Source organism: Lytechinus pictus, chromosome 8 (genome assembly GCF_037042905.1).
Source record: "Lytechinus pictus isolate F3 Inbred chromosome 8, Lp3.0, whole genome shotgun sequence".
Taxonomy (NCBI): domain Eukaryota; kingdom Metazoa; phylum Echinodermata; class Echinoidea; order Temnopleuroida; family Toxopneustidae; genus Lytechinus; species Lytechinus pictus.
The window spans coordinates 8,542,228-8,566,775 of NC_087252.1; the positions used below are offsets into that span (position 1 = coordinate 8,542,228).

Consider the following 24,548-nt stretch of genomic DNA (forward strand, 5'->3'; position numbering starts at 1 on the left):
TGGTTGTGCTTTGTCCTGAAGTATATTTGACAATACATTTTATTTCCTTTTGAATTTGTCATACGCTCCCTTTTCTATATTTTTTTTACGACAGTTTGTTTTTGAGGCGGCTATGACTACCGCAGACGTTATTATTTTCATATCTTGAAAATAATGATCCATAATGTCAATACACTATGTTGAAAAGAAAAATCGGACTTTGGACTTTGGTGGCATGTGACAGCAAATACCGTGTGTCCCCAAAAAAGGAAACCCGTATGTTTCGATCATGAAATTAACATGAATGTAAGAATGAAACCTTTCTTTGATCAGATACCTAATACATGGCGACATGTTCATACATTGCGAAGTAAAAATTGATGAATACTGAGCCGATTTGCGCAGAAACTCTATATTTGTCTACATCAGCACTCATTTATAGACACATTAATGCAAATGAGCCATCCATTTCTTGCACAATAGGCCGTCGCATTCGCAACAAATCTCGACTAATTTGTTTGCGCAATTTCGTTTAGTCATGGAATTTTTCTAAATCTTCTTGCTCATCTATGCGGGAACTATTCATTTTATATTTTGTTACAAAATGAAGAACAACTTAATTCTGTGACTATGTAAAAGTATCGTTAATCGATGATTGGTTTAAAAAAGAATCCTCGCCAAGCTTGGTTTCCTTTTTGTGGGACGCACTGTATAGTATAATACCAGGAACTATTGTGCATTTTCTAAACATGTTTTGCAGAAACCCTGGTATCAATTTCAATATCCCTGTACTGCTGAGCGAAGCAGACCTGATTGCACATTTATTGTGCTGCCGAATAAGAACATTCATCTCATTATTATGAATTGCGACACAAATGTAATAACCCGTGATATGCACTGCTATTGAAACTGATTTCCAAAGGTCTTTTATAATAACCGTTCAGCAAATTCAGTCAACTCTAAAATACATAAGTGTGATAATTATGGTTATAGAATACTGTGTATGAAAGATTCCCTGTTTACATTTCATCTAATTGAAAAAAAATACATGGTTATTTTTGCCCCCCTCCCTGTGTTTTAAAATTAAATTGTATTTAATCACCATTGACATACCATACGATACGATACGGATTGAAAACTATATAGCTTAATTATCAAGAATAATATTTCAATATTTAAAAATTATTTCCAAGTAAATTTATGAAATCAACTTTTTGATCCCACTGCTTTGGTTCTTTTTTTCTGCTGGATGTTTCCTTTGTGACAAAGTCAAATACGCAATTCAGAGAGGGTATTTATTAGAAAATATATTTTTAATACATATACAGTACCAGTCAAAAGTTTGGGTACACTGTAATCAGAACTGATTTTTTACAATCATTTATAATTTATTCACTTATTTTTTTAACACGATTCCCAAAGATGCTCTGCTGAAGTTGGCCGCTTTGTGTTTGCGATTCTGTCAAGTTCATCCCAAACCATCTCGATATGATACAGATCGGGTGACTGTGAAGGCCATGTCATAATCTTCAGTTTACTCTCATGTTCTATTTTTTAAGACATTTTTTTACACAGCTTAGAACTATGTATGGGGTCATTGTCTTGCTGGAAGGTGAACTGAGGGCCGACCAACCCAGATGGAATAGCATGTCTCTGTCTCTGCATGTCTCTGATCACCAGCAAATCATGTTGGTGATCTGTTTAGAGTGCGTGGTACACTAGACCAACATGGTTATCACAGTATCATCCAGATAAATTAAGACATACTACATAAATACGGTATCATAGGAGTCTGTGAAAAAATAATGGGGGGGGGGGTAATTGGAATCCAGCCTTTGAGTTATTGCGTAAACTAGCATAATTATTTTTCCAATTTTTCTTCAGCCCGAAACTTAGGACGAAACTGCTACTCCGATTTACCAATTTGGACAAAAAAAACCCAGCCGATCACTGTGAAATGACTTGCATTTTCAATAGATTTACTATGTTCTGAATTCGTTCTGCATCGCGGAGCAAACTGTTGTTGTTTGTTGGTATATAATAGCGACAAGCCATATTTGACTAGCTCTTCTCTCTCTCTATTTTTGGTTTAATTTTTTCCTTTCCTCCTTTTCCCCTCCTCGTTTTTTCGTTACTCTCCCTTTTTAAGAATATATATATTTTTTTCGTTTTTTTATCAAAAATTCCCCATGTTTCGCCTTGATTGGTCAGAAGTTTGAAATGGGCGTGAACTCCGTAGACTCTTGTGGCGCTCTATGGGTGACCTACCATATCGACGTTCAATGGTCAACAAAACATAACAATTACGTTCTCATTCTTCATGAAAAAGTTACAATGTTATGTTCTGAGTGACCGGGGGGGGGGGGATACCAGAGTTCACAACCCCTAATCTGTCCCGAAAGTTCAAAGCGGGATATAATTGATGCTGTGCTGGTCAGAGTATGTAAACACATCCATTATCATGATTATATGAAACAATAAAATTAGAATGTAAGTGCTTTCGATACTCTGACCTTTTAAACACAAAACTCAAATTTGTCAGATTTTGACATGATATTCAGAAAATAATATCATACCTCGACCCGTTTCATTTTTTCCTTTGCTTTTTTTTTTTTTTTTTTTTTTTTTGGGGGGGGGGGCATGTCCCTAAGGCCCCCACCCTCTAAACTGTACGCCTGTGATTATCACGTAGACGTAAAAGCTAGGTACTCATTTTCGTTGGTAGTTTCGCCCTTGCACCGCAGTCACCACGCCGGTGTCGATTGAAACACTTGGTCATTATAGCATTTTAACATTTTTAAAAATTATTATCATTTATTATCATTACAGTATTATTATTGGTTTGGCGCCACCTGTGTCTGCAAGGCGAAAAGCGAACTGAATCACTATGACCCACAGGTTTCTTATTCCAGTTCAGGTTGTGACTTTATTAAACTGTTAGAAACAATATATAAACTAATGCATCTTTACACACACAAAAAAAAAACCCTGTAACGTTTTAGTTGTGACTTTATTACAATGTGAGAAACCATTCATAAACTAATGCATCTTTACAACGAAATAAAAATCTATTTAAAGTTTTAGTTGTGACTTTATTACAATGTGAGAAACCATTCATAAACTTATGCATATTTACCCAAAAAAATCCCTTTAATGTTTTAGTTGTGACTTTATTACAATGTGAGAAACCATTCATAAACTAATGCATATTTACAAAAAAAAAATCCCTTTAATGTTTTACTTGTGACTCTATTACAATTTTAGAAACCATTCATTAACTAATGCATATTAAAAAAAATCCCTTTAATGTTTTAGTTGTGACTTTATTAGAATTTTAGAAACCATTCATAAACTAATGGCGAGATGATTGATTTATTTATTTTTTTTTCGGCGACATACTGCATATCGAGCGAAAAATAATGGATATACAGATCAGATCATTCTATTTCATTATTTTGATGTGTAATAACTACAAAAAATATTGAGATATGAGTTTCAGAAGTTCAAAAGAAAAAAACCTTTACTAAGAAAAAAATGCGGGCTTGTACATAGGTAGCAAATACTCAACAGAGCGCGCGAGTTACGGTCGTCTCTTTTTGACGGCGACAATGACGTAATCACTGGAATCTTAACAAAGGTATGTCTGATATGTCATTAACCTAGCAAATGTATGGACATAAGGGTAATCAAGTAAAATTAATCACCCTGAATGAGTTTAAAATCAAATGATGGAGGTCAAAGTTTATTTAGGGTCAATGATCTTTGAACATGTTGGGATGTCAACATTGATATCTTAACCAAGTTTAAATTTTTGATGTGCCATAATTTCGAAAGTATATGGATCCCCTTACTGAAACGTAATCATAATTACAATCAAGTCTGATCATTTTCATAAGTTTCAGGTAACAGGATTAAGGTCAAATGCGATGTAGAGTCAATTAACTTTGACCATGCGGTTTATAAACATTTAAACCTTACTAAGATTGAATTTTTGACATGTTATAACTTCGAAAGTATATCAAACTACAGTATTTCGAGAAATTTGGACATAAGAGCAACTAGGTATCACTGATAATCTGACAAGAGTTTCAAGTCACATGGTCAAAATCAAATGTCATTTAAGGTCAAAGAAGATTTTAAAATGCGAAGATAATTTTGCAAACATAAGGTTCTCTTACATTAAACTTATATTATGCTATCAGGTATCGCCATATATATTAATAGAATTTGAGGTTACAAAGCGAAGGTCAGAGGTCACTTGAGGGCCAATAAATTTAAACAACTTAGAGTTAAGGTTTAGATCTATTCAGGATTGTAATATTAAAGTTATGAGTCTTTATAACTAGGATTTAAACTAAGATTTTTTTTTCAATTTGTTTCCCCTCCACAGGGATTTTATTATTATTCAAACATAACAAGATATCTTTTCAATGACAAATCAAATTAATAACAACGAAATACAGTACAACAGTAGTTGCAACAAATATATAAATTGAATTTTCAGGTTCACATAATAGTAAACAATTTAAGGAACAAGCGAGGAGTAAATGAGCAATAATATTCATATGTATCATTGTACATGGAAAGGGAACTGAACAGATCACTTCATGTAAACATGGCGCGTAATTGAAACCATTTCTTTGTAAACTTTACCATTTTACAATTTGACTCTGCGATATATTTTTAATTCTTGAAATAATTCTGAAGTACAAATTTGATATTATCAAAAACAGGTAATTGATGTTTTACTCTGGAGGTGTAAATCATCTGTCGTATCACTATCAATAAACAATTTAATGCATAATTACTTGAACCTCTTAAACCAAATATTTTTTCTTTATTAGAGAAAAATATTCTATTTCCAGTTGTAAGAAATATCCATTGTTCAAACCTGTCCCATATATGTTTAATACATGTACATTCACAAAGTAGATGAGTAACTGTTTCACGGTGTACATTACAAAAAGTACATTTTTTTTGTTGAGCTGAATTAATTTTAAACAATATTTCATTTGTATATAAAATACGTTGCATTATTTTGAACTGGAACCAACGTAAGTTCACATCGGTAGTACAACTGAATCCAATAGAGCAATACGGCTGCCATTGCTTGTCATTCATATCGAAACTTTTACATTCCACTTTTCTTTTCTTTTTAAGAATCGTATAGATGTGTGAACAACCTTTATAATATTTCATAACAAGTGCTATTGTATCAGGGATAATATGTTCTTGGAACTTGCTAAAGTGTGTGCCATTGCTAAAACCGTCTCTTATAGCATCACATGATCCACGGTAAAAAAGAAAATTTATTTGAACATTGTATTTTTCCTGAAGGTAATTAAAAGAGAGGAAATTGCCATGTACATCTAAAATATCATTAACAAAACGAACACCCCTATTATTTAGAGATCTACTGTGAATTGAGCTATTACCTATTTTGATAAAATCATTGTTCCATAAGGGTTGGCAAGGTATATCATTATAGTCCATAAATAACAGTGTGCTATACGCTAAAAACATTTCCTTCCAAAAAGGATTTTTAATTTCGTGTGCCAGTCTAAAAAATTGCTATTTTCCATATCAAGATCCAAGTTTTGCGTTTTATGCAAAAAAAGACTAAAGAAGACAAATAATATTACCGTCAATGGAACCGTTTATCATTTTTTTCATCCAAGAAATTTCCAATGACAGGCAATGCAGATTTATGTCTATCATTTTTACTCCACCTTCAGAATAACTCTGAGACATTTGATTTCTACTTACTTTATCTGGTATCTCTCCCCATATGAATCTATGAAATTGGGAATTTACATCTTTTAGAAATAACTCACTTGGATTCGGGAGAGAAAGAATTAAGTAGTTCAATTTAGACACAATGACTTGACAACCGTAACTCTTCCAAGGACCGTCAGGTAACGTCTTAACCATGAAGTCATTTGAATTTTGATCACTTTAAACTTTTCATTGTAATTATGCACTGTCATTTTCTGAAGATCTGTACAAAAATATATACCTAAATATCTGAAGTATTCATCAAATAGCCAATTCAAATTCCTATTGGCAAGAATACAGTCTTTCTTGTTCTTGTATCCTCCAATCCATATTGCATGTGTCTTGGTTATATTAACTGTCAAACCTGATATTGTTTTATATTTTTCCAAGATGTCAAAAGCACTACTCAATTCCCTCTCTGAACCGTTTAATGTCAGAAGAGTGTCATCTGCATACTGTAATATTTTATGAGATTTGCCAGAGGGCATCCTCAAACCATCTCTTGACGTTGATTGTCGAAACAAAACAATGTCAGCACATAATAGAAAAATATATGGAGACAATGGATCTCCTTGGCGACAGCCTCGCTCTATTGAAATTTTGGGAGAAGGTGTCCATTGATTAAAACACAACATTGAGCATTTTCATAAAACACATCAAACCATTTAACAATGGTCGGACCGAATTTAAAGAACTGTAGTACATTGCGAATAAAGTCATGAGAAATTGAATCGAATGCCTTCTCAAAATCTATAAGTAACAATAAACCGGGAATATCGTTTAATTCAGTATATAATAATATATCATATAACAAGCGGATGTTTTCTCCGATAAAGCGTCCGGACATAAACCCTTTCTGATTCTCATGAATAAGAAGAGGGAGTACATTCTTCAATCTATTAGCTATACAAGTAGATCCTATTTTGCATACGACATTTAATAATGATATGGGTCTCCAATTTTTTAAATACTGTCTATCTTTACTTCCTTTGGGGATTAAAGTAATAACTCCCAACTTATGTATGTAAGGCATACCAGATACAAATGAAGAGTTTAAATATCTAACTAAAAATATATGGATTTCCTTCCAAAAATGTTTAAAAAATTCAACAGTGAATCCATCTAGACCAGGAGATTTATTGTTTTTCATATTTGTTAGGGCATAATAAACCTCGACGGTGGAGAGCTCTCCTTCTAAATTCCGTGACATAGCATTTGTTAATTTATTTAGTTCATCTTTGTTTATCATTGCATTTAAATCAATATTTATAACAGGGTGCCTTTCATATAGTAGTGAATAGAAATAAACAATTTCTGATGTAATGTCCTCATGTGTTGTTACTTCCTAATTTTCATTGGTAATCAATTTGCATATTCTTTTATTAACAACATTTTTCTTTTCTAAATTTAAAAAATATTTGGATGTTTTTTTTTAATTTAAACTAAGATGAATATAATTTGAAATTACTGGGTCAAGGTCAAATGTCATTTCAAATCAATTGTCTTGGAAACAAATTAGTTTCGGCAGTTATTGATAAAACAATATTTAGATATCCCATATGCATCAAATTTGTATACTTGCTCAGTCTGTGGGTATCTGAACACGAAAGAGCTTGCAAGAAAATTTCAATTTCAATCTGTTAATTAGAACGAAATATGACCATTAAATTTGAGGAATAGCTAATTGAAAGAATTTGCCTTCTTAAAAAAACCCAGGCATATTAAAAACCCATGACCGTTTCTCTAAAAAAAAAGTTGATAGGGATAAAACTACCTTTAATAGGTCTACTAATTTTCAATTCAACTGATGCACGCACTAAATATCACAATTCATTTGCAAATTACCAATTACATGATGACTCACAATGACATTTTTTGTAAGCAGAATCCGTGTAAAAGAACTCAAAGCCGAACTACAGAAACGTGGACTCAATAAAAGAAATAAAGGAACACTAGAGTGACAAAGAATATTCGGATCTATTCAAACTATTTAGTGTTACATTGTGTGCATGAACTTGCTGAAAGGATTTCGGAGCTGGAATCAAAGATCGAGGAAGAATAACTTGTGAAAGAGAAAGAAAACCTCAATGCAAATACCCCATCTCTCATGTAACATCTTTTCCGTTTTAATAGACGTATTGCCAAACTATTCCTTTAACTTGTTTTTAATTTATAAATTTATAGGCCTATAGTTGGCAAACGTCCGGACAAACGTTCAAGCTGCTCTGACGGAGCTTGAAAAACCGAAAAAGCAAATGCGTGAACGCACAAGTAAAAGGCATTTGTTTACTCATTTTTATGCATACTGAATCAATCGAAAGCCAACCAAAAGCCTAGAAAAAGCAATTAAATTGCTACTTTTTATGCATCTAACCCCATTTTTCCCTCACACAAAGCGCCCCCTACGCTGGAATGTCATATTATAATAGTCGCCAAAATAGTTCGTCGTCCTTCAGTACACTATTACTTACTTCTCCATAGGCTCACGCGCAAAAATGATATTTGATAAAATGAATAAGAATAAGTTTTAATGACACAATTCACTTTTCTTTCATACTGCAATTCTCTGTAATGTCTTAATACACGTTCAAAATACATTAATGTGTACAACTCAAGCTTTCATCCATTAACAATACACAATCTTAACGAAAGAGACGGAGAACTATACAACTCTTTTCATTTCATTTCGTTTATTTTGTACATTTTGACATACAAATAACAAAACATAATATTTCACGTTTCCCTGTTCAATAACCATTTTCAAGATTATTACATATAAGGTTGGAAATGGAGGAGGCTGCTAAAAAGCGGAGCTTAAGTTGTAGAGTGCAGCTTCCTAATAAATATTCTTGTTACATAGCATATACAAATACTTGAGCATAAACCAGTTGAATTAAAAAGAAACAGGGGGAATTAAATTAGAAAGGGAAATACAAAAAGAGAGATTAAAGGTCTCCAGAATCCAGCCCCAGTACTCAAAGACGGACCTCGCTGATCAAAAGGAAAACGGAATAGATGGAATAGTGTACGTCACATTAAAAACTTTCCCTTCTTACTCCTTAAGGTAGTTTTATATTTGCCTCTCCCTCCCCTTTATTCGTCTTTAACTTTCTGTTGCTTTGTCTGGGGTTTTGAGGTCAAGTATTTTTTTTCATATGTACTTTATGTATTCCATTTTTATTTTTTGCTCATTGGGGATTGACCTTGATAGATCAATATAGCCTTTGTCATGCAATCCCCTCCACATTTTGATCTTGTATGTCTTTTTTATGTAATATATATTGTAACTATTTATACTTGTATTGTTAATATCTATTGTATGTATTCAATATTACTGATATTGTATGTTTTTATTCAATATGTGGAAAATAAGTTGAATTGAAAGGCCATTTTAATGCCGCAATGTTAGGATATGCCAGACATGTTCTTTGGATTTCTCTTGGAGATTGCGAAAGATTCATTAAGTACAGACTTACTGGCCAGATACAATAGGAAATATGCTTTTATAATGATAATTACTTTTCGTTGTCACTGGGAGCACACACAATTGCTAATTCTTTCGAGGGAAAGCAAAATAAATGTTGCAATATTGGTTGAAATATGATTTCAAACTGATGATTCCACTAGTCGCATGTGGCCGCAGCTGCATGAGACACATAACACAGCATAACAGGTATATATATATTTCTCGAAACTAATGTTATATATTTTTTCATAATTAATAAGTGTGTGGAAATTTGTAAAATGATGAATTAAGAATTGTCAAATTCTGAGAGTATTTTACATTCTGACACTGTTATCATGCAATATTTCGCCAAATTTTAGGACATAATAAATGCTATGAGATGTATTTCATATTATACTGTCCACATTTTGAGATCAAATAAAATTGGAAATATTCAATTGTCTATTTCCAACACAAATCACTTTTCAGTTTTCCCATGAATCTGGCGGCATCACAGGGCGCCACCAAAGACTACAGTCCACCTGTGCATTCATTTGTACTTCTTAAAAAATCGGAAGCAACATGAATTGATTCATCTTTTGTTGTCACTCTCTTTTTTAAATATCCTTGTTTGGATGCACTATAATGCCCATTCCACATATTTTCGCTAGTAAATTGCTTCGCTCACTCAACCGCATCCCGCCAAATTAAATGCTCATGGCTACGCTAGGGAGTTAGGCCGCAGGTTTTCACACGAAAGCACAGTTGTCATGGTTGTCCATCCTGAGCTCATTCCAATAAAAATAATTTCGCTATTTTCGAGGGTCTTCCACTTTTAAACATGCACAGTCATAAACTCGAATAAAACAATACAGTGGTCAATAGCAATTCGAATGGGATGCATAACACTACAGTGTATTTAGATTTATTCAATTCAATTCAAGTCAAATAAATATTTTCTTTCTTCCATTTCACAATTTCTATATTTTTCGTAACCATAAATTCATACAAAAATCAGTTTGTTATGGAAAATATAAAATGTGCATGTTAGGTTTAAAGAAGGCGTATACCCTAAAAGCTGAGGCTTGTGGTGGGATACGCCTATAGACATAAATTCAATACGATAAACAATACAAATGAAAGGGTAGAGAAAATCTCAATTTATACAATAGTGTATAAGCAATAAACATGACATAAATCACTAAACTCAACTCTTTTCACTCTATTCTTCTTAGCATACGAGTAAAACATATACGAAAAATAGCACAGATAAAAGAAAAATCACAGACACCAATACAATACAACAAAGAGGTTCCCGAGAGGTAGTAGAAAAAGCAAAAATATCATAAACGAATCCAACTAATTAACAGCAAAGCTATGTTACATAGATACATAATTAGGTGATCAACTACTTATCTGATAATGAATTCTACACTAACCGTTGGTGATAAAAATAGTATTTGTTCCTGCTTTGCCAATATACATGTTATTGCTGTCTCCGATTGTATGATAATGTACGTTACGATTCTAAAAACAAAATGAATATTGATTGATTGCTTTTTTTTCCCTGCATTCAGTATATCAGATACAAGTTTACAAGATAATATGTACAAATGTAAATATATAACAAATTTATGATACAGTTACAGTATAAGCATTGGATCAATGATATTTTTGAAATGTATTACTCATTTAAACAAAATGACAGATTAAAAGAATGCAGGAGACCGCCATGGTGAGCGTTAAGGCTTGATAATGATGGCGGCCTCGTAAACTAAGGTATATGTATTTCTTCATTGATCAAGTGTGAAATTGTAATTTAAATATGGTAAAAATATATCAATAGCATTCACACACAAAAAAAACGGTTTAATAATCATGAATATAATAAAATTTTAAAGTTTTGTAAGCCTTGAAAGACTGCTCGGAACGAGCATAAAATAGCAATTGGTTTATATTGCTTATTCCAGTTTTCGTAGTACTATCTTTCTTTCCTTCTTTCTCTTACCAGCCTTCTTTTTCAAATTTCCTTTTGTATTTCCTTCATTTTTTTTGCTTCCTTCTACCTTTCTCTCCTTTTTCTTTTCGTTCTTTCTCTCGATCCTTCCATTATTTTCTTTTTTTTTTCATTCTCTCCTCCCTTCATTCTTTCCTCCCTCTTTTCCTCCTTTCTTTCATTCTTTATTTTATTTTTCGTTTATTCTTTTCCCTTATTCTTTCTTTCTTTCCCTACCTTCCTTCCCTCCTTCCCCCCTTCCTGTTTTTCTTCTTTCTTTGTTTCTTACTTTCAAAGAATGAAGGAAACGTAACTTTCCTTCATTTTTTCGTTCCTTCTCCTTTTTTCTCACTGTTTTTCTCTCCTTTATTTTGTCTTTGAATTCACACATTTATTTATCTTCCTTTCCTTTCTCTCTATATTCAATTCAAAGAATGACGGTAACCCTTTTCTCTCTTTTATTCTTTCTTTCATCCTTCTATTATTCTAACTTTCTTTTATTATTTTTCCCCTTCATTTTTTCGTTCTTCTCAATTCATCTCTTTTCTTTCGTCTTTTCTTTCTCTTCTTCATTCTTTCGTTCACACTCCCTTCCAATTCCTTATATATTTGTTCACAAGTCTAACACTGTGTAGCCTTCTCATTTGATCTTTTTTGGTCGATTGTCCCGTATTTCATTTTGTGAAATCTGGTCACCCTGCTGTTATCTTACAATATTTCGCCAATTTTAGGACATAATAAATGCTTTGAGATCTATTTCGTATTATAATATCTACATTTGTGATCAAATAAGATTTGAAATATTCAATTCTCTATTTCCAACACAAATCACTTTTCAGTTTTCCCATGAAACTGGCGGCATCACAGTTCGCCATCAAAGACTGTGTACAGTGCACGTGTGCATTCTTTTGTACTTCTTTAAAAATCAGAAGCAACATGAATTGATTCATCTTTTGTTGTCACTCTCTTTTCTAAATCTCCTTGTTTGGATGCACTATAATGCCCATTCCACACATTTTCGCTAGTAAATTGCTTCGCTCACTCAACCGCATCCCGCCAAATTAAATGCTTATGGCTACGCTTGGGAGTTAGGCCGCCGATTGTCACACGAAAGCACAGTTGTCATGGTTGTCTATCCTGAGCTCATTCCAATAAAACTAATTTCGCTATTTTCGAGGGTCTTCCACTTGTAAACATGCACAGTCATAAACTCGAATAAAACAATCCAGTGGTCAATAGCAATTCGAATGGGATGCATGACACTACAGTGTATTTAGATTTATTCAATTCAATTCAAGTCAAATAAATATTTTCTTTCTTCCATTTCACAATTTCTATATTTTTCGTAACCATAAATTCATACAAAAATCAGTTTGTTATGAATATATAAAATGTGCATGTTAAGTTTGAGGACAAAGGCGTATACCCTAAAAGCTGAGGCTTGTGGTGGGATACGCCTATAGACATAAATACAATACGATAAACAATACAAATGAAAGGGTAGAGAAAATCTCAATTCATACAATAGTGTATAAGCAATAAACATGACATAAAACACTAAACTCAACTCTTTTCACTCTATTCTTCTTAGCATACGAGTAAAACATATACGAAAAATAGCACAGATAAAATAAAAATCACACACACCAATACAATACAACAAAGGGGTTCCCGAGAGGTAGTAGAAAAAGCAAAAATATCATAAACGAATCCAACTAATTAACAGCAAAGCTATGTTACATAGATGAATAATTAAGTGATCAACTACTTATCTGATAATGAATAATACACTAACTGTTGGTGATAAAACTAGTATTTGTTCCTGCTTTGCCAATGTACATGTTATTGCTGTCTCCGATTGTATGAGAATGTACGTTACGATTCTAAAAACAAAATGAATATTGATTGATTGCTTTTTTTTCCTGCATTCAGTATATCAGATACAAGTTTACAAGATAATATGTACGAATGTAAATATATAACAAATTTATGATACAGTTACAGTATAAGCATTGGATCAATGATATTTTTGAAATGTATTACTCATTAAACAAAATGACAGATTAAAAGAATGCAGGAGACCGCCATGGTGAGCGTTAAGGCTTGATAATGATGGCGGCCACGTAAACTAAGGTATATGTATTTCTTCATTGATCAAGTGTGAAATTGTAATTTAAATATGGTAAAAAGATATCAATAGCATTCACACACAAAAAAAAAACGGTTTAATAATCATGAATATAATAACATTTTAAAATCTTGTAAGCCTTGAAAGTCTGCTCGGAACGAGCATAAAATAGCAATTGGTTTATATTGCTTATTGCACGTTTTCGTAGTACTATCGAGTTCAACGTGAATCACTATGTCAGGCAAGAATATCACGTTAAGTGCACGGTCTTCGATTCTAAAGTGTATCTTAAAAACCATTACCAATATTTGGCAACTTTTATAAGATCAAAGCTTAACCATATGTAATATTTTGTTAGGCAAAAGGGCAGACAAAGTATCTAGATAAAGGACATTCCAGGTAAATGTTATCAGTTTAAACTCCGGCAATTGGCGATGTGAACCAAACAGGAGTAGAAGCGCTTTTCAATTCGTAGTTCCTTTTTTTATTTAAAAAATTAAAATAGTTTTGCCCCGATGGACAATTTTATTTACATTAAAAGAAAACTTGCACCGTTACAAAAGTAAAATGATTATGTAAATTATACAAACAAATGCTTAAACATACTACATTTAAAAAAAAGTATCTTCCCATTCATATCATAAATGTAACATTCATCTAAATAATATGTTTTCATTGACTTTTGTAATCAGGTATATTCCTGTTCAGCATCTAAGAAACTGTTTTACTAAAATATGATTCACAGCATCATTTCGCTTTCCTTTGTATCCAAACAATACATTCTGTGGAGTAAATTTAATAGTAAACATGATATCCACGACTCTACTCTTCTCCAAATATTTCTACATAACTGAAATTACAGAAGTAGAAAAAAAATTCAATTGTTTTCTTCAAAATGAACAGTTATCAGAATCTGTGATCATCAGTTTAAATATAATTTCATTTAAAAACACAATTCTATTGAAACCTTGTATTGGAAATATTTTAGCCCAACATCCATTGTGAATCTCAAAATCACCCTATTGAAATCAGGTATTTTAGTGTGATCTAAAAGGCTTGATTTCCTTTCCCATTTGTTGCGATAGTTTTGGCAATATTTGTATTTCCTATCGGTATATATTTTTACATCCTTTTTATCATGCATGATATAGAAGAAATAAACGGCATTACAATAGGCTCACATATTATATGACTTAAGTTTAGGAAGTTTCGATAAAATGTACATCTAAAACCTGACATATTGAAAAAATATTGCAAAACATCAACCTTTTTTACGATACTGCAACAAATAACAATGACAATTTAGTTTAAAATTTGATTTCCTTTTCTTTTATTACAGGAAAAAGAACATCCATACAGTAAAACAAAATTAATATTGATCTTACATCTCTTGAAGTGTCAGTTCTGATTATAATCCAAAGTTATGATAGTCCTGTATTGAAGCCAGATAAAATCCAAGTTGGTTGGCGAAGATTCCTTAAAAAGTTCACAATAATGGCGATGATGAAATTGATGTTGAAGCACGAAGAATAACAAGAGTCACTGTAACGAGTTGAAATGTCTGTGAAGACGATGTTGATGATGATTAACAGTCAATTTCAGCAATCCATGTGTTGAAAAGCGTTCATTAAAACAGGTTGATGATATCGATGAGAACTGAGAATTTCTCTCTCAAAGTAACTGCAAACAGTTAATCAATGGCGTGCAAATAATTCAACAGAAGATAAATGTTGTATTCCAGTTGGAAATAAACTATGCTCTGACATAAAGTCTGCTGTGAAACTCTGAGTTCTGATCTGATATGATGATATCCTTGAAGAAACGGCCAGCTTTTATTCATAAATATTCATCATTCTGGAAGCTTCTAGTATTGTCTTTGAAAAGAACATTATCCTTCTTTCTAGAAAAGTCCACTTCTAGAAGACTCTTGAACGACCTCAGTGAAATAAACAATGTAAAGAACATAGCTAATCATTTTGACCTTTTCCACTTCCACTAGGAGTCTATTGTGTAGCAATCTCTTTTGTTTGTACATTCCAGAAATAACAAACATTACTCCATCTCATTAAAATGCATGCCCAACAAAGCTTTATACTGAGACATTCTGGAATATTCTTAATCATTATATGCTATGAAAATCCTTAAAGAGGAAATGACTAAATAAATGAATGTAATTGCTCTTACAATTCTACTTATATGTAACAGTATATATTTTTACATCCTTTTTATCATGCATAATATAGAAGAAATAAACGGCATTACAATAGGCTCACATATTATATGACTTAAGTTTAGGAAGTTTCGATAAAATGTACATCTAAAGCCTGACATATTGAAAAATATTGCAAAACACCAACCTTTGAATTAAACTTTGATTCACATTGGGTTAAATATATAATATTTCCTTCTTGATCTATATCAAATCATTAATAAATCTTATACCCTTATCTTGCCATTGTTTGAAATAAACAGACTTTTCATCTTTTTCCATTTGCTATTTTTCCATAAAGGTTTTGCTGACCAATTAATGTTTTCAGATTTCTTAAATATGAAAAATAGCATGAAAAAAATCTTTCCAAAGTGGATTATTAATCCTTTCTGATATGTTATGAAAATATTCGTCTCCGTAAAAGAGGTGGAAAGGCTGTCCAAAAATAAATGTCATCACAATTTCTTAAAAGAAATCTTCTCAACCATGTCAATTTTAATGCTTTTTTAATGCTATCATTTTCTATCCCCCGTCTTCGTATGAACCAACTATTTGTTTCCTACTAACTTTTTTTGGTTTTCTATTTCATACGAATTGTTTTTTTTTCATAAGTTGAGCAGATAGACTGGGGATTGATAGAAGATGGGAAATTATGGCAATAAAAGAGATTTAGCCAGTTATTCTTCCCAGAGTAATATTTCTCTTTGACCATGAAATCATACGTCTTTCTAATTTATCAAAAACATTTATCGTAATTGGAAATCCGGCATCTTATCAATATTCACATGAAAATCTGTACCAAGATAACGAAAATGAGTATTAAGTTTAGTTCTTCTTCAATGTCTTAAACTGTCTTTTTCATGTTACCTCCCAAAATAACTTGCGTCTATTGTGAATTTAGTGTAAGTCCAGTAAATTGAGCGAACTAAGAAATCATGTCCAACGCTTTTTTGAAAAGTCGTATTAGAGCCAGAAATGAATAAAGCCGTATCATCGGCATATTGAAGTATTTTGAATCATCTATTGTTAACGATGATTCCTTCAAACTGGTTTGAATTTCTTATCCATAGTGCGAGAACTTCAACACACATAAGGAAAATGCAATTAGTTCTTACATGTTGTAACGTGATGTGTTAATACGATCAGCAATAAAGGGTGGAACTCGGTAGTTGAATATTTTTATATCTTTCGCCAGCTTCTTGTAGAGAGATTCTAACTGTGTCGAACTAACTTGAGAATAGTATTTCACCAAGACTTCCGAGCTACTGCTTTTAGTAGGATTCGATGATTTGGGTATTTCTATATCAACACCTTTCGCAATTTCCTGGAGTCCTTCGCGCACATCTTCGTAGAAGGTTTCAAAGTGGCCAATGACATCGTAAGGGACCCGGCATGGATGGCAAAGACGATGAAATTCCCGCCAATGCTCTTCTTGTGGAAGAGCTAGCGTATGCGATGGATTACCAACGTAATCGACAAAATTGCCGAATGTTATGTTGAGATCTTTATTTCTCGCATTCCCGTTTATTATACGAGACCAATATTCATTCCTGAAGGCTCCATTTGAATCCAGCTTATCCCGATATGCTGAGAGAATACGTGAAAACGGTTCGCGAACAAATATCAGTTTACGGTAAGTTTTTATTTTATCTTTAGCATCTTCCAGACTGAACTTACCCAATGATGGAAAGTGCCTTTCAGCAAGTATATGAACTGTTTCATGGTCTATGTTGGTTGAATTGATATTACCATTAAGCAAGAGCAGCATTCGTTTCATTGTTGTGCAGCCAGTTTTAGGTACATAACAGTAAAGAGTTTTTAATTTGTCTAACACGAAAATGTGATTCATTTTCTTTAAGATGTCAGCGGTCAGGCCATCAATGGTGTCTCGACGTTCCTTGGAGTTTAAACGCTCACATGCCTCCAGAAGATTTGAGTGACGCTGTTGCTGAACATCTTTGAAAGAGAGAGATTTGGATATCTGGAGTGAAATACAAATAAGATAGACTTGATTTAAAGACCCTAGCTCAATCTAGAACTGTAAAATTGAAAGTGGGCATTTCTATAAAATTTTTGTACGTCCGACCCCCTATATGTGGGAGCTTCATAATTTTTTTCTGTCTCAGACTTGTTTGTTCTTTTGACAGTCTGTAGGGTTCTCAAGGTCCATGACTTGGTCAGCTTATGAAGTAACGTAAGAAAATACGTCCGACCCCCTATATGTGGGACCTTCATAATTTTTTTCTGTCTCAGACTTGTTTGTTCTTTTGACAGTCTGTAGGGTTCTCAAGGTCCATGACTTGGTCTGCTTATGAAGTAACGTAAGAATTGAGAAAAATGAGGGTTTTACATAAAAAAAGAATGATTATTTAAAAGAATTGCCCACCTAATTAATCGAAAGTCTATATCTACAAAGCAAAAATACAAGTTTCATGCATATTCAACTTTTTCCAGCTAGTCATTTTGCTAAGGAAAAATCTAATTAATGGGTTTCGATATTAGCCTTCATCGTGCTCGGAATATTAAATTTTCAGGTATGAAAAATGATAAAATTTGAGCTCGCGTTAGCTTTATTTATTTCTGTTAACGAGACCCAATGGTTCAGATGCATAAAAAAGTAGCAGATGATCAATTGCTAGCGACCAAATGCTTTTACTAGTAAGTTCAAACTATGGCTAACTGCCTGCTAGCATTTGCTTGATCATTAGGTGTACTTTCCCCTGGTAAATGCAAACCAAATCAATTAATTAGAAACAAGATAAAGTAATAGTTTGACATCACGTCTGAGGGTAAGAAGTGTTTTACATAACGTCAATCAATATGCCAACTGAAATTAAAAGTGACACTAATTAGTCAAAAATCTAGCTATAATCTACAAAGCACAACAATGCAAATTTCATGAATCTTTCACCGTATACTTTGCACTGCCATGTCAGGAAACCCTTTGCCCACGAGTTCCGCCTTTGTTCTGCTAGTCATGTTAGCACCGGCGTGACGTTGCCTTAACAGGGGTTAAAGTTTTACGGCTAGGGGTAGGTACTATAGCAGCACCCCAAGGGGTGCTAAGGGGTGCAATTATGCTCATTTTTAAGTGTGCAGCTAACTATATGAAGCACCATAACAGGGTACAGAGATGAACCATATAGTAAAAATTAAGGTGCACATTTGAACCTTTTTAATTCCAATATGCACCGTCAAATTCGAAAAGTTGCACCTTGTAGGGTGCAAAGTAGCATTTTTTGGTGCACTTAATGAGAAAAGGTGCATTTTAACACCTTGCATTTCTTGAAGCATTTATTGAGAAAAGGTGCATTTTAACACCCTTGCATTTATTGGTGCACTCAATGATAAAAGGTGCATTTATGCACCCTCTCCCACTAAGAGTGCAATATTACACAAAATGAAGAGGTTGTTGCAAATGCTGCATTTTGGGTTGAAACAAAGTTAGTGTGTAGCTAATGCTTGCTGAAGGCAAGGGAAGGGTTTAAGCACAAGCAAAGGGTAAAACCAATTGCCCAGGCTTGATTTTTTGTTTGGCTGGCAATTGATTTTGCTCAAAGCAATAATATTGCTTGCAAGCAATTGTTATTTTTTTACGCATCTAACCTTTATTTTTTTTTGTAAAAATAAAGTTAAGATGAACTTTAAACTTCAATCTTTAGTTAACTTTTAGTGGCCGATTGGGGAAAATTTGGATGAAAATATTTTTCAGGCCCCATATTGGTGAAAGCTGGATCCGCCAATGGAAGTAAAGGAAGCGAGCCTAAACGAGAAACGTCCCCTTGTTTATAATTCAGAACCCCCCCCCAAAAAAAAAAATAATAATAATAATAATAAATAAATAAATAAATAAATAAATAAATAAATAAATAAATAAATAAATAAATAAATAAATAAATAAATAAATAAATAAATAAATAAAACTGGCTAGACTACGTGGCCTTCCGAAAAATCTCGTCTGCAATATTATGGAATTCAACCAGCTCTGTTTCACAGAGAGCTGCATGATCGGCGACGGTCACTGTAGGTTCTAATGAAGAAATGTCGTATTTGCTGCATTTAACATAATGAATGTGCTTAAAATGATTGTAGGGAAGAGAAAGTGGAGTTGACAGTTTCAAAATACCAATGTCGCCTGCCTTATTTCGTTCTCAGTTTATTTGTAGTATAGTTCAAAGTAAGGTAACTTTGAAAATTTCCACATTTGCTTTTATTGACACAGTCCTAAACTTTACTTTACAGTATTGCCTCATAATTGCTTGTGTTACCATAATAAACAGTCAAATCAGGATTGTGTAACATAAAGAGATTGCTTAGCATTTACGATTTTCGTACTGTAGCTATTTATACATAAATTTTCATAGACTTAAAAGATATAGTTACGCTTAATTATACATTTGATCGTAATTTTCAAATTATGATTCACCATTGAATCCTCCAAATAATAATGATGATAATAGTAGTAATAATAATGAGGATGATGATGATAATACTGATAATAATAATAATGATGATGGTGGTGATAATAATAATAGTTCAGCGGTTTCGTATGATTTAGAAGCATGGCATTGTTCCTGAATGCATGCAAGTTAGTGTTCTGTATAAAAAGGAAAAATATTCAGAAAAACATGATGCCCATTTTAAGGCTGTTTCTTTTTTTGGGTAAATAGCACCATTAAACCATCTAATCGCTAACATTCATTCTATTCTTAGATAACCGCCACTAAACAAACCTGAAAATGTTGAAGAGAAATTGGGCGTAAATTTATAGCATTATCTTCATTTCGATTTGACATAGAATTTTGCCCAAATGTTAGGTTTTGAGATTAAAGAAAGTCATATCGAGATACAATTACAAGCCTGACACTTTCAAAATACACAATAATTTAAACAAAGGACTCCAATATTCTTGTATAGGACACCAAATGTGTTATGAAAGATGAAAGTACAAACATTTTAGATGACATTATACAGGTTCTATTCTTTACGAATTGGCCCATGGACAATTATTGAACCTTTTTATTAAGAAAAAGAGGGTATATGTTTGTGTTCATGTGTGGGGAGAGAGCGAGAGAGAGAGAGAGAGGGGGAGAGGGGGGAGGGGGAAAGTTAGGCAGAGAGACAGGGAGAGAGAGAGAGATGTTAAAATATACTCACATTTTTAGTTGTATCCTTGGAAACAGTGTATTGAGTCGTACCAGTTGACATTCGGGTCCATTTCTCAATGGAGGTACTTTTAACTGTTAAATACCAATTATAATTATCTGAAAGAAGGGGAATAAATTCGGAGAATAATCATTCAGCATGCGTTTCATTAATTCCAGGAGAAATTGACCCTTGTTATCGGAGGCTTGTTAATACGAGTGCTTACACTTCTACGATTACTACTACTTCTATTACTATACTACCACTATTATTACTACTATTACTACTACTACTACTGCTACTACTACTACTACTACTACTACTTCTACTACCACCATGACTACTTCTTCTACTTCCACTATTACCACCACCAATACTACTACTACCACTACTACTACTACTACTTCTGCTGCTGCTGCTACTACTACTACTACTACAACTACTACTTCTACTTCTACTACTACTAATAATAATAATGAAACTACTACTAGGCCCACTACTAATACTTCTCCTATTTCTACCACTACTATTACTAATACTACTACTAGTAGTAGTCGTACTACCATGACTACTACTATGTTGGCAGCTGCCGCTGCTGTTACTACTACTACTACTACTACTATTACTATTACTGCTACTTCTTCTTGTAATAATAATAATAAACAGTTCTTGTATAGCGCATATCACGATTATGAATAATGTCTCTATGCGCTTCCAAAGGACTTTGATATTATTACCCCAGCTGTAGCTTGGCAGCCGTAATTACTAAGATTACAGCGCACACGCATTTCAAGGAATAAATTCCTGCCAGGTACCCATTCACCTCACCTGGGTTGAGTGCAGCACAATGTGGATAAATTTCTTGCCGAAGGAAATTACGCCATGGCTGGGATTCGAACCCACAACCCTCTGTTTCAAAGTCCGGAGACTAATCCACTGGGCCACAACGCTCCACATAATAATTGTAATAACAATATCAATAATAATGAATGCAATTTATATGCCGCTATATCCATCTCATTAGAGACTGATGCTCAAGGTGCACAAGTGAAGGGGGAGCAAACAAAATAACAATGGAACAGGAAAATAGAAATCATTGATGATAATGATAATAAAGGTAAGTTTTTAGTTTAATCCTAAACATGCTAAATTTTACGACAGATTGGCTATCACGGACCTGTTTTGGGAAGGAATTCAATGGCGATGGGCCCCGTGAACAAGAACCCCACACTTTGATTTGCTGAGAGGAGTCCGCGAGAGCATAAAAGTATAGATGAATTGATTGACATTTGTCGAAATTAAATATTTCGCAAGTGTAGTATGTAAAATAATAATTCAAAAGATGGTAAAAATTTTACCACCTCTGAAAGCCATCATTGATAGTTAACTTAAAAAAAGTTTATATCACAATACAATTAAAATAAAGAAAATGATCGTAAGTATTAAAGTATGCATACAACTAAACACAACCATGGCAACAAAAACTTATAATGGTTCCTGTATACACGGTACACATGGTACATGCAACTGCAAATAGATGGGGGTTCGGGGATCAAATTATAATATCAAACACACTTTATGATAAATCTAGCCGCAAATCTTTGTCATGTATCTTGAACAAAACATTTATTGACATTAATGTTGAATCGGGGCATTTAAAGCAGGGGAAAAGTGCACAGCAATTGATTTTAACAAGGACGGAGGGGGGGGGGGGCGAGAGATCGAGAAAGGGCGAAAATAGAAGATTGTATAAAAGAAAGAGTTTGTGCTGAGGAAGGGTATCTAGGCCCTCTTGGCGCCCCTATTCCTGCACCCACACCCTTCCCCTGAGTTATCATCTAGTATTTACAAAAACATAACTTTGGAGATTAGATTACATATTGTTCTTGATTACAAATTGAAAACAAAAACATAGAATGCACATGAAAAAGTAGGTGGGTCTATTTATCAAGTTATTGAGAACTACTTAGGCCTACTAAGATATATCATTATCACTTTCTAATTGTTCACACACTACAAGCATTTGCTTTTTAGTGGATCCCTCCATTTTTAAGATCTTTATAATGTTATTGATAATATGCATTTATCTGATATTTTGTTTTAGTTAGGAAAAATATCGTATATTGTTCCTACCTCAATTTATATTGCTTGAATAAGTTTCATTTGCAAATGATATTATAATCATTTACGACCATTTTATTTGAAATGTTGAAATTAAATAAATCAGTTTGAATTAAAGTAGTATGTAAAATTTTGTTATGTTTTGGCCCTTTGCCTCAAGATACTTCAAGGGTAACCTAGCAATTTTGTTTGATGAATGATACATTATATTGTGCTAGATTTGCTAGAGTTTTTATGGTTGAATTAAATAATCTTTTTATTTACTTATGAGTAAAACATACATGTAAAACTTATCAAGGGATACACTGAAAGATTTGAAAACCCCGTACAAGATTACATCCCCGATAAAAATATAAATTACAATACAATTGTTTAAAAAAAACACACACAAAATAGAAGCATTGCATTTATCATGCTCTTCCTTTGAATAATTTTGAATGACTTCACAAAAAAGTACAAACAGGTTATTTCTAAATCATGTAAACACAAAGGGTAGGTTGAAAATATATACTTACCTCTGACGACGAATATGATCGAAAGTGATGTTGCAGCAAACATACAGACAACAAATGGTTTTATAATCCTAGACATGATGGAATATTGCAGTGTCGATTTATATTGTGAAAAAATATATATACATATATTGGTTTTATCAGTTCCAGAGAGTTAAATATAGGTTAGGGGTATCTTTAAAACGAGACCACACCCTATTCCTACTGCAAGTGCTATAGCAAATATAGTGTGTAGGTTATCTAATGGATGGAAGAAAGGGACATAGTGGCATCGCTAAGCTCAAATCATATCACCGGATAGTGAAACGGTGTTTCGTTGCCTTGGTAACAATGGAGTAATTACTTAGGGAGAGGGGGCACGTGCTATCTCCTGATCGATTGGACCAAAAAAAAGGAATGAGAAAAGGAGGGTAAAAAGGTATATATAGTAGCAAAAGGTGAACGGAAATGTAAGAAAAATATCGTTTTTAAAAATTTTATGAAATAATTTGTTTAGGGGAAATTGTACTTCTCCAAGCGCACGAATTGACTGTGTAATGGATTACATGTACATAATCCCGTTTAAAGAGGATGAAATGGCGCTTAAACTTTTAAAAGTCAATGTACGACAAATATTTATATACGCTTTCAACTTTCATTATTTTCGTACGAATCTTTTTCATGATAACTAAAAATCCTTATGAACAATTCATAAAACAGTCCTTAATTAAATGTCCATTTTCAGTTCTAAATATACTAAACTTTCCAGCTCCTGCTTTGCGCTGGAAATATTTGATTAGTCAAGTACGTCCCCTGTTCATGATTACAAAAATTGCTTAATAATTTCCTGGTTTTGGCTCTCATTATTATTATTAATATTATTAGAGATGCATCATCTTCATCAACTTCCTACATGTCAAACAGAAACGCCCATTTTCGGGTCAATATGTAATACAACAAATCAGCTCGCGCTTCGCGCTTGCACTGTTTATTTAGCGTGACGCGTGACATATTTACAAAAAAAAAAGATAGCAGGCGCGGATCCAGGGAGGGGGGCACAGGGGGAACTGCCCCCCCCCCCCCTTTGAGAAGAAAAATTAAGATTTTTGATGTAATTGTCATTGAAACCGAGGTGTTCCCCCTCTTTTGAAAATGAATACCTTTGAATTTTTTTTTTTTGGTACGAAACATCCTTAATTTGTGGTTGAAAACCTTTTTTTTTTCCTCCGAAAAATTTGCCCCCCCCCCTTTTGGAAATC

General features: G+C 33.2%; 1 protein-coding gene across 1 annotated transcript; it reads right to left on the reverse strand.

Moving 5' to 3' along the window:
• Positions 1-14,982: 14,982 nt before the first annotated feature.
• Positions 14,983-23,491, reverse strand: LOC129267269 (carbohydrate sulfotransferase 11-like). Its single transcript, XM_054904995.2, has 3 exons — positions 23,314-23,491; positions 20,690-20,796; positions 14,983-17,513 (listed from the first exon to the last, which is right to left on the reverse strand). The coding sequence occupies exons 1-3, from the start codon at positions 23,387-23,389 to the stop codon at positions 16,644-16,646; spliced, it is 1,053 nt and encodes a 350-aa protein (XP_054760970.2). The 5' UTR covers positions 23,390-23,491; the 3' UTR covers positions 14,983-16,643.
• Between the last annotated feature and the right edge of the window lie 1,057 nt (positions 23,492-24,548).